Below are 12089 nucleotides of genomic sequence, written 5' to 3'. Positions count from 1 at the left end.
TATAAATTTTCTTATCATTCTCTCAAGAATACCAAATTTCTCTCACTGGGGGGAAAATATCTTCTGGGCATATGTGAGTGTTTGATTCCTTACTCTTATGAAAGTGAGATTTGTTACACATGAAGAAACCTCATCTTGTCTCAAAAGCAAATACCCACAGTCTTAAAGGTCTCTTGTGGAAAGTTCTGTACAGTTTTCATTCATCAATGTGTCATTTCTCTATTTTGGTCATTTTTTGAAGTCTGAGAGCAAATGTAATCAAGTCGATATGTACAAAGCTAAGACTTGTATCTTGGTTTTTACCCTACTACTATTTTTTGCTTCAAAGTTATCACTATTTTTTCCTTTCCAATTATTCTATAATGAAACATAGAATCTACTCATTGCACTAACAAAAATTCTATTGCTTCATTTATAACATCAAGGACCCAGTATCCGTCACTGAAACAGTAGTGTTTTTTTATTTGTGTTTTATTACCAAGCATTGGTAAAGTGTCCAGGGTGTGCAGAAAATGAAAATGGGAAATGATATAGTTGCTTCTTACAGGAAATTCTTAGTCTAATTTTGAAGAGGATACATAGAAAGGCATGCACACATTCACATATGCCAAATCATTAAGTATTCTTTACCCAGACCTGGGTTTCAGCACCTTCTAAGCTCTGAGTAGAGGAACATTTACTGTTACAGAAAATAGGCATCAGAAACCAGAGAACAGACTGTCAAAGTATAAGATACTTACAGGCAACCAGCACTTAATACAAAATTTTTGACTTGGCCTGATCATCTGCCTCTACTGGGAAATATTCATATTTTAGATCAGAGCACAAAATTTCGTCTTTTGGGGAAGGGGTGGTTTTTGAAGCTGTCTCCTATATGTTGGGGAAAAAACTAACAATTTGACTGACAACGTCCAACCCAGACCAGAACTGATTTAGTTTTCCATGTAAAAATAGATATCTTAAAGTCTTTCTCCAAGTTATTTTGGCTTTGGGATATTTTCTGTAATAGAATATGCTAAATGACAAAGCTTCCTAGACCACTGGAAGAAAATTCACAACAACCTACAATACCAAAGAGTTAGTTTCTCCTTATCCTTGGAAAATTACTGGGACTGTACCTACCAGAGGTAGTAGGTACTACATAATAATTACTTATGTAATTATTAACAGGGTTCTTACTTGTATACAATACAAGTTGACTCTGGCTGATTAAGCATGGCAATGGAAAAAATTGTTGATGGGAAATAAGGAATTTCACAGAATCAATCAAAGCTGAAAAACTAGAGTTGAGGCTCAGCTTCAAAGACCAACGTACAACTTATTCTGCAGAACTGGTCTGATGAAAAATCACCATCACAAGAGCCATCCTACTGCCATGGACCAGCAGATGCCACACTTTCAACCACTGCCAATTCTGTGCTAGGAGCTTGCCTTTCCTGCAATAACTGCATCGTGCTTCATTGCTATCTTTAATGTCAATATTTCAACACTGCTTCCCCCAATCCCATTTCTGCTCCTTGCATCCCTAGCCCCTAAATCAAAATCTGGTGTAGCTGTATCTGCTTGGTGGAACCAAGAATATATGATGTGCTGTAGCTACAGGACAGGCTGGAAGAGCTAATATGGAGTAATAAAAAAAAATCCAACTATGCAAAGATAAGCTCCAAGTCTGGTAATATTGTAATTCTCACAGCCATAAAAAAAGGTTGAGATACTAGGCAGCCAAAACAAAAGAAAATGCCAACTCTAACAACCCATTTATTTGGATTCCCCATGATATCCCTGGGCCCTGTTCCCCTCTAGAAGTTACACAAGATAGGACTTAACTAAATGATCCATATGTAATAGCAGTGAAGTAGATGCAGGATGAGAAAAGGGAAGTAAACTTCTCTATGGGTAGTTGAGGGCTTATCTATCTCATGATGAGTGCTGGTAGAACATACTCTGATTCTGATAAGTTATTGCTGCATTATCTACAACTCTGAGAAACAGAAGTTCAACTAAAGGGAAAAAAATCATCTATTCTCTAGAAAAGGCTCCAGCTACAGTGAAATTTAATGCTGCCCACTCACCTTTCTTAGAACTGGTGAAGAGTGGATAAGGAAGATTCTTCACTTATTCTTTTGAGTCAGAATTTTTTTTTTTTTTTGCCTGGGGAGTACATGGACCATAATTAACCAAATAAATGAGATTTCTATATCTAGGTCTTCATAGTATCTGAAAAAGATATTCATATTTTAAAATAAAATATTTAAAATAAAATATTTTTTTATTTTGGTCTAAATGTTATGTACACAGAATTTTCAATAACCAGGGCTTGCTTAGCTACATTGAGATGAATAATAGTCTCCTTTCTCTATATTCTTTTTAATTACACAAGTTAATACATTTTACAATGAATAAATTTTCATTGTAAAAGACCAAATAGTACAAAATAATGAAAATCCTCATATCTCTGTACTTCCACTCATCTGTCTCTTTAGGAGCGTCTTCAGTTTGGTGGGTATACTTCTAGAACTTTCTTCAGTGTGTTTATATATAAAAACATAAATTCTGAATTTTGAATGGCTATATAGCTTGGATTATACTTGAAAATTGCTCTATGACTGACTGACCCTCACACTCACTCCCCCCTCCAACTCCCATTTAAAAAGCAACGTCTGAGAAGGAAGTTTCATCTAGCTTCTGAAGGAACTTCTGACTGTTGGTCTGGAACACATTAGGACAATGAAGCTGAAGATACAATTCTTCAGGAAAGACCCATCCTAGGGCGTAGTTCATGATGTGTGAGAGCACTACTTCCACGACATAGAGGACTCAGGATGTTCTTCTGCTATCAAATCAGGATTAAAATGAGGAAAACCTGTGAACATCGGGGTGCATGTGTCCCCTTGAATCTGTATTTTTGTATCCTTTGGATAAATACCTAGTAGCGCAATGCTGGATTGTAGGGTAGTTCTATTTTTTTTTTTTTTGGTAGTTCTATTTTTAACTTTTTGAGGAAACTCCATACTGTTTTCCAGGGTGGCTGCAACAACTAGTCACATTTCAAGTGATCAGTAGCCACATGTGAGTCATGGCTATTATGTTGCATAGTGCAGGTAGAGTTAGAGAAGTCTGAGGACTAAATATAGATCTTAAAAATGTTGAGGTTAAAGAAATAACTGAAATGCCTTTATTTTTTCAGAATATAGTTTCTTTGCCTAGGGGGGATAAGTATTATTATTCAAACTTAGTTGTACCAAGGAATCACTAAATTCTACTCCTGAAAACAATATTACACTATATATTAACTGACTGACTAGAATTGAAATAAAAATTTGAAGAAAGAAATGTAACCAGTTCTGAGAAGTGCAATAAGTGTAAATCTACATATTGATTTTGAAGACATATCAGATAAAGGGCTAGTATCCAAAATTTATAAGGAACTTAGTAAACTCAACACCCAAAGAACAAACAATCCAATCAAGAAATGGGTAGAGGACATGAATAGACATTTCTGCAAAGAAGACATCCAGATGGCCAACAGACACATGAAAAAGTGCTCCACATCACTCGGCATCAGGGAAATACAAATCAAAACCACAATGAGATATCAAGACTTAGTATAATTAAAAAAATGTAGATATCTCATTAATAATGTTTATGTTGAGTACATGTTGAAATGATACTATTTTGGATCAACTGAGCAAAATAAAATATATTACTAAAAGTAATTTCACCTATTTCTTTTCACCATTATTAATGTGGCTACTAGAATATTTACATTAAATACGGCTCACATTTGTGGCTCACATTATATCTTATTAGATTACACTGATTTAGACTGATCTCAAATAATCTGATAGCTTTAAATACCATTAATATGTTGATAATTCTCGGGTTTTTCTCTCCACTCCCAACCTCATCTCATACCTCCAGAATTGCATATCCAATGGCTTACCTGAACCTCCTCTTGGATGCCTATTCATCAACTTTTAAGTGTACATTATTATCTTTTATTTCAGTGGACCAATATCAGTGCTTGTCTTGACACAAGATGAGAAATTCTGGCTAATGTGTACAGTTCAAATGCAGGTTAGTCTCATTCTGCTACGGGACAATAAAGTAAATTTCCCTGGTGTATTTAATAACTACATATATACATTTTTTTTAATTTTTATTTATTTCTTATTTTTTTATAAACATATAATGTATTTTTATCCCCAGGGGTACAGGTCTGTGAATCGCCAGGTTTACACACTTCACAGCACTCACCATAGCACATACCCTCCCCAATGTCCATAACCCCCCTCCCCCTCTCCCAACCCCCCCTCCCGCCAGCAACCCTCAGTTTGTTTTGTGAGATTAAGAGTCACTTCTGGTTTGTCTCCCTCCCAATCCCATCTTGTTTCATTTATTCTTCTCCTATCCCCCTAACACCCCATGTGCATCTCCACATCCTCATATCAGGGAGATCATATGATAGTTGTCTTTCTCCGATTGCCTTATTTCACTAAGCATGATACCCTCTAATTCCATCCACATCATCGCAAATGGCATGATTTCATTTCTTTTGATGGCTGCATCAACAGATGAATGGATAAAGAAGATGTGGTATATATACACAATGGAATACTATGCAGCCACATATATACATTTTTATATTTTAATTCCTTCTAGGTCTTTATATGAAAATAACTGCCTTCACTGAAAACTTTGGTATTCCTAAGGAAATATAACATTGTCTACAAGATCAATTTAAATATGGGACACATAATTTTAAAAATTATAAGAGAGATTTCCATCTTTTAACAAAAAAGGCAGTGGAGAGTAATTAATGTTAGCTCTTCTTTGAGATAAGTTATAAAACCTGTCATTTCTATCTTCTTCTTAATGACAATAAAGGTCATTTGTGTTCCAAGGACATATTTTTCAGGATTATCAAAGCACTTCATTGGCTTTTCCTGCTCCCAGGTAATGTCTTTCTTCTTATCACATCCATGTAAGAGAATTGTGCGGTCTGACGTATCTTCAATTCAGATTCAGATCAGTTTTGAGCCTGTCAAACTTTTCAATGGTATATCTCCAGGTATACTTTTGAACCAAAATCTTCTTGTCTTTCTTAATGCAACTATTTTAATTTAGTTCTCTAATTATGCTTATTAGAATTTCCTACCGTCAACTGTCTAGTTTCTTAGCTCACCTAAAACATGAAAGAGCCAAAACAGAATCCCTTTACTTTCTGTGGGGCTCATCTCAAAATTCAGACTAAAAGAAGCCTTCCCAGACTATACTATTTAAAAAGAGCACCTCCTCCCCCACCCCCAGTCCTATTATTATCTGTTCCCTTCACCTGCTTATTTTTCTTCAAAGTATTTAACACCATCAGAACCATTACAACTGATGAATCTACTTTGACATATAATGATCACCCAGAGTCCTCAGTTTACATTAGGGTTCACTCTTGGTGTTGTATATTCTATGGGTTTGAACAAATTTATAATGACATGTATCCACCAAACAAAACAACAAAAGATGTTAGGATTTATCCCCAAAATTTGTGTAAGCAGAGAGGAGATAAGTATAGGGACTGGTAGAAAGGAAGTTTATATTATGCATTTATAGGTATGGTGTACTAAGACCTGGATGGGGAGATGGAGAGGAGAAGGGAGTTGTGGAAAATTGGAAGGGGAGATGAACCATGAGAGACTATGGACTCTGAAAAACAACCTGAGGGTTTTGAAGGGGCAGGGGGTGGGAGGTTGGGGAACCAGGTGGAGGGTACTAGAGAGGGCATGTATTGCATGGAGCACTGGGTGTGGTGCAAAAACAATGAGTACTGTTACACTGAAAATAAATAAATTTTTAAAAAAATGATCAGAATAAATGAAACAAGATGGGATTGGGAGGGAGACAAAACATATGTGACTCTTAATCTCACAAAACAAACTGGGGTTTGCTGGGGGAGGTGGGGCTGGGAGAAGGGGAGGGGGCTATGGACATTGGGGAGGGGAGGCAAACCATAAGAGACTATGGACTCTGAAAAACAACCTGAGGGTTTTGAAGGGTCAGGGGTGGGAGGTTGGGGGAACAGGTGGTGGGTAATAGGGAGGGCACGTTTTGCATGGAGCACTGGGTATTGTGCAAAAACAATGAATACTGTTACGCTGAAAAAAATAAATAAAATGAAAAAAAAATGATCAGTGAATATGACAAAGGATGACAGGGAAGAGCCACAGAATTTAATGACATTAGGATTGGGTATGAGAAGGTGAGGAATTATAAATGTTAAGATTTTAGGTTCAGGTTGTAGATCAGTGGAGCCATTGGCAAATAAGTACAGCTAGAGCTAATTTAAAAGGAGGTTATCAAGTTTAGGATCAGACATTTGAATTTGAAGCAGATTTTCATGAAAATATTTCCAGCAGGAAGCTGCAGATATTTGACTAAGATTGAAGTAAAGCCAGTATTGGCATTATCCAAGGAGAAAGTTTTAGCCCAAGGTTTCCGTATGAGGTGCAATATTGTAAGTTAAATTACAAATCCAGAAAATAGGAAATTAGAGAATAAAAATTACCTCTGGGTAATACTTATCCAGAATTTTACAGAGAACTATAAAAAGTAAGTGAACCTTAGACGTGGATAGTAGTGGTAGTGATCTCACAAAGTCTATAGTTCTTTGGCTTACGTGGAATAGTAACTAACTTCCATGTGTCTGCATATGGAGGATTAGAACTACCTCCTAAAGTGAAAGCACTGGCAAAACATGAGAGTCAATCAAGTCAATACAACCTTACTAAGTGCCCTAGTTGGTGTCTAAAACTATACTTGGAATTATGGAATCTACCAAAACAGTACTTTAAAATTATCCCTGATGCTGAGTTTTTTTTTTAAATCTGGTTAAACTCTGGAAAATGGTATGGAGGTTCCTCAAAAAGTTTAAAATAGAGCTACCCTATGACCCAGAAATAGCACTACTGGGTATTTATCCTAAAGATACAAATGTAATGATCTGAAGGGGCACATGCACCTGAATGTTTATAGCAGCAATGTCCCCAATAGCCAAACTATGGAAATAACATAGATGTCCATCAACAGATGAGTGGATAAAGAAGATATGGTATACTTACCCAATACTTTTGTTGTTGGGAGTGGTTTAATATCTAATATTTGTTTAAATAACATTTAACATCTGTTAAATAAGAAAAAAAAAGAAGATATGGTATATGTATAAATAGAATATTATGCAGCCATCAAAAGAAATTAAATCTTGCCATTTGCAATGATGTGGATGTAACTAGAGGTATTATGCTGAGAGAAATAAGTCAATCAGAGAAAGATGATTATCATATGATCTCTCTGATATGAGGAATTTCAGAGGCAGGAAGAGGGGGGTTGGAGGGTAGAGAAAGACAAAATGAAACAAGATGGGATCGGGAGGGAGACAAACCATGAGAGACTTTTAATCTCACAAAACAAACTGAGGATTGCTGGAAGGTGCGGGGGGATAGGGTGGCTGGGTTATGGACATTTGGAAGGGTATATGCTATGGTGAGTGCTGTGAAATGTGTAAGCCTGATGATTCACAGACATGTACCCCTGGGGCAAAGAATACACTGTATGTTAATAAGAAAAAATCTGGTTAACTATGTGCAATTATCAGTTAATTATGCATATTTTTGCAACACATTCAACTTTTGCTATGTTCTTTAAAAAAAAAACTGGCTCTGATGAAAGCAGAATTTTAAAATGTTGAAATACATCAAGTATGTAATGAAAACCAAAAGAGAAACTAGAAACTGAGTCATAGAGAAATACATGAAAATCTTATTAAGTTGTATTTCAAAATAAAGTTTATCTAAGGTACAGACATATCTGGAATGTAACAGCAACAACTTCGTAAGATTTAAATCGAGTGTGATGAATTTGTAAAAATCATCTTCCCAATATATGAAAATAAAAAGAAGGGAAAAAAGCATAATCTCATTTGCTTTGTTATGTTCCATCCCCCTAAAACATTGGTAATACAGTATAGGAAATTCAACTTTTGAATCCCTTAGAGATTTCCCACAATAACAGATTCAGAATTTTCTTCAGTGCCTCCTTCATATCTTTGTTCCGGAAGTTGTAAATCAGGGGATTAAAGAATGGAGTTGCCAAAGCATAGAACAAAGTCACAAATTTCTGTATCCCAGGATAGTCCCCAGAACCTGGGCTAACATACATCACCATGACTGACCCATAAAACAGACACACCACAGCAAGGTGGGAGGCACAAGTAGAGAAAGCCTTATGCCTTCCTGAACCTGGGGGTACTTGCAGCACCACACTCAGGACACAGAAGTAAGTGCCAAGGATATATAGGAAGGTGAGAAAGATGATGAGAGAGCTAATGATACCACAGATCAAAGTAATTCCAGATACTGAAGAACAGGACAATGCCAGCAAAGGGGCAAGATCACAAAGAAAATGGTCAATGGTGTTTGGACCACAGAAAGGCACCTGAGATATTAGAGTCAAAGGAGTCAGTAACCAGAGAAAGCCCCCCGCCCAGCAGAAGACCACTAACCAAGCACACAGGCGGTGGGTCATTATGGTGGGATAGTGCAAAGGTCTACAAATGGCAAGAAATCGATCAAAAGACATCACTGACAGAAATAAGCCCTCAGCAGCACACATGGAGAAGAAGAAGTAGAACTGAAGCAGGCAGCCAGCATACGAGATGCTCTTGGTCTGGGAGATGATGTTGGCCAACATTTTGGGCACATCAGAACTGACATAGCAGATCTCCAGGAAAGAGAAGTTGGCCAGGAGGATGTACATGGGTGTGTGGAGTTTCCGGCTTGACCACACGGCACAGATGATGGATGTGTTCCCCATGAGAGTCAGAACATAGATGAGGGAGAAGATGACAAAGAGGAGGACCTGGATGTCTCTGCGACAGGGAAATCCCAAGAGGATGAACTCAGTCACAGACCCAGAGATATTAGTCGTCTCCAAGGTCTTCATTAGTCTGACCTGTAGAAGTGACAGAGACAGTAAAAACCACAGAAATATTTACACTATTTTGCTTCTTCCTGATAAAGTGATATATGTTTATTTTCCTCAGTTCAGTCCTGTGATATTACTATCCTTCCTTCAGAAGCGTGAGTTGTTCTTTCCTCTTCATCTCTTTCCTCCCTTATTTACTCAGTAAACATTTATTTTGCACACATTATTGTCAGGCACTCTTCTAGGAGAGAGGAAAAAGATGATAAAAATGTAGAGTACCTGTTCTTTGGAGCTTATGTCAAATAGTCAAATATATTTTGTTCAAAGTAACTTCAAACAATACATTCGTGGCTCCAGAATTTCTACAAAGGGAATTTAGAAGCTTAAATCTGATTGGAAGGGAGCTAAGGAGATTTACCTTGGAACATCATTTGCATAGAAAGGAAACTGTTTTTACTTAGATTGTATGCTTATTTGTGACAACTTCATGGAGAGCTGATACAGAATACGGAGTGATGTTAGCATCCCTCTATGTATATCATGGAGCTTCCACTGACACAGTAACAAGAGTATATGACAAATCAAAACAAAATATTTTCTTGTCATATAAGATATGATTACACTCATTTGGAAAAAAATAAGACTTTTGAAAAACCTTAGCAAAAGGGCAGCGATGAAGACAGAACATTAATAGCACATAATAATAATGTGAAAAGATTTGGATATAAGACGTTATGTTTAGAGCAAAGTTCAAAAAAGTGGAAATGAGAGTACACTACAGGAATGGTGAAATAAAAATTTTAAAGATGGGGCCGCGTGGCACACTGCCAGTCTAGTTCAGGCTTAATTTACTAGTGAGTGGAAAACAACTGGAGCTAGTCTAGTAGAAGAGTAAAAGATCAAAGGTTTATGGAAGCTACACTGCAAGACAATTTCTCAATTAGAGGGTAATGAATTTAGCAGGAAACTATTAGAAACCTGTTTTGGCAGTCCAAGGAAAAAGAACGAAGAGTCTGACCTAGGGTAATGTAGAAGCAAAGAGATACCAGGAATGGAGTCAAGAGATATGCGGTGGTAGAAACATAAGCTCATGGTCTTTAAAATAAGCAGAGGCAATTAAATGCTGCACAAGGAACCAAGAAGACACAGAAAAGAGAGCCCACACATTCCATTTGTCATACTCTTCAACTCTCTTCTGTTTATCCTTGACTATTATATTTCTATTATTCTACATATTACTATTACATTAACTAAATTAGCTTCCACTTACAAAGTTTTCCCCTCCTATAAGCCACACACAATGGGTGTTGATGTGCTATGTTGTCACCTGTGTGAAAGAGAACAGTAAACAAGAGAGTCACCTAAATTATTGCCAAAGTGTTAAAGAAAAAATGTTCCCATTTTCCTATCAGCTAAGAACACAGTTTATTTTTAATATGACCTGCAAAGACAAGATGATAATTTGACAAAAACATTTCCCTAATCCCATTTCTAATATGGTTTATATAATAGAAATGGTATTTGTAAAGGAAAATAGTCATGAAATTTTTTTGCTCCTTTTTCATATCAATATATAAAACAAAATGGACACTGAGACATAGGAAAGTAGTCATTGTTCCATGTGCCCAGCCCTACTTATCCCAATGCAGCCTGGGAGTCAGAGGTACCAGCTCCTTGGTAGAATACTTTTTGGTTCCTTTCTTTACAAAGACCCCTTTCAGGTTGTACTCAGAGAATAGAACAAGAAACAAATCTCTCCCTACCCCATTACTTATTCCTTCCAGACTCTGAAGCCTGTCTCCAGAGACCTCAACCCCAGGAGCAAAGGAGGCAATTAATGTGCATCATCAGACCAGGGCATGTTTCATTTTCAGTGATTATCATTTGAACATGAAAACTACATGAATGTGCAATGTGTGCAATCCACACACACATATATACATGAATGCACATACACATACATATTCCAAACTATCACAGTATTATTCCCTCCAGAGTTCCCTCTCCTAAACATAATAAATTACTTATTGTTAGTTAACAAAATCTTTTGACATGAGATGCACCATTACTCTCAAGCTTTGTTAGACCTAAAGTCTCCCATTCCTGTTGTTCAAATGAAGTGTCCACTATATCCAGAATGAGCCTATTCTTAAAATATCCTCAAAACTACCAATCCCCATTCTTTTCAAACTCCTTAATTCCACATGTAGATCAAATAGAATGGATGTTGGCCAACTAAGAAGTTAAGACATGAATTGTATAATGAAGACAAATTCATTTCCTCTTCTTCAAGTCAAGGATACATTTTTTCTAAGCCTTCCTAGTAGATAGGTGTGCTCATGTGACTACTCCCTAGTCAGCAAAATGTAATTAAAACTCATGTCCAACATTTTAACCTTTACGCAGGCATGGTCCTTGATCATCTCTGATATAATTAAGCATGTTGACTTAGGAAGCTGACTTTTGAAAATAATGAAGCCAAGGATGGAAAACAGCCTGAGTTCCAGAATCATCATTCAAAAAACTATTGCCTATCAATCAGGAACTCCCATTTGGACTTTAACTAAGCAGTAAATGCCTTTAATATTTGACCCACCAGAAAAAAAAATGTGACTAATTGAATCAAATATATGAAGAAAACAATCCGTGGGTGACTATATTAAAATGTATGTATTTGTGGGTTTATTTCCTTTAGTTTTCGAACTCTAAAATGGCACAGAAAAGCTTTAAAAACAATGTTTATGGATGAAAAATTCTGAGAAATAAAAAAAGGAGTCATAGAGTGAGTGCATTTTAAATTCAGGTCAATGCAGCCACATTCCCCTCCATAGACATTTCAGAGCTTTCTTCATCACTGTTACTTTTCTGTCAATCCTTAGCAGCAAGGCCCAGCTTTTCATACTGTGCTGTTGGTCTAGTTCTGTAAACTAGATACACAAGAAAACTATTTTATGCCTCAATTATGATGATGTATGTCAGTGTCAATGGAAAGAACATGGAATATATTCTTAAATTAAGACTATTCATCCAAGGTGACCCAATGTCTAACCTTCAAACCTAAAATCTACATCCCCAAGAACACAAAGCTAATGACCATACTAAATAAAAATCTGCAG

The 12089-nt window shown here is 36.5% G+C and overlaps 1 protein-coding gene across 1 annotated transcript; it reads right to left on the bottom strand.

Moving 5' to 3' along the window:
* Positions 1-8022: 8022 nt before the first annotated feature.
* Positions 8023-9009, bottom strand: LOC123943542 (olfactory receptor 11G2-like). The gene has a single exon (XM_046007827.1). The coding sequence runs from the start codon at positions 8989-8991 to the stop codon at positions 8023-8025; it is 969 nt and encodes a 322-aa protein (XP_045863783.1). The 5' UTR covers positions 8992-9009.
* Positions 9010-12089: the final 3080 nt, after the last annotated feature.

Source organism: Meles meles, chromosome 6 (assembly GCF_922984935.1).
Source record: "Meles meles chromosome 6, mMelMel3.1 paternal haplotype, whole genome shotgun sequence".
In the NCBI taxonomy this organism is placed as follows: domain Eukaryota; kingdom Metazoa; phylum Chordata; class Mammalia; order Carnivora; family Mustelidae; genus Meles; species Meles meles.
Note: the sequence above shows the minus strand (reverse complement) of the source record. Positions and strands in the feature narration are given on the sequence as shown.

What these genes read in the sequence shown, in the direction of transcription:
- LOC123943542 (XM_046007827.1), bottom strand. Translation starts at nt 8,991, where the DNA reads ATGAAGACCTTGGAGACGACTAATATCTCTGGGTCTGTGACTGAGTTC.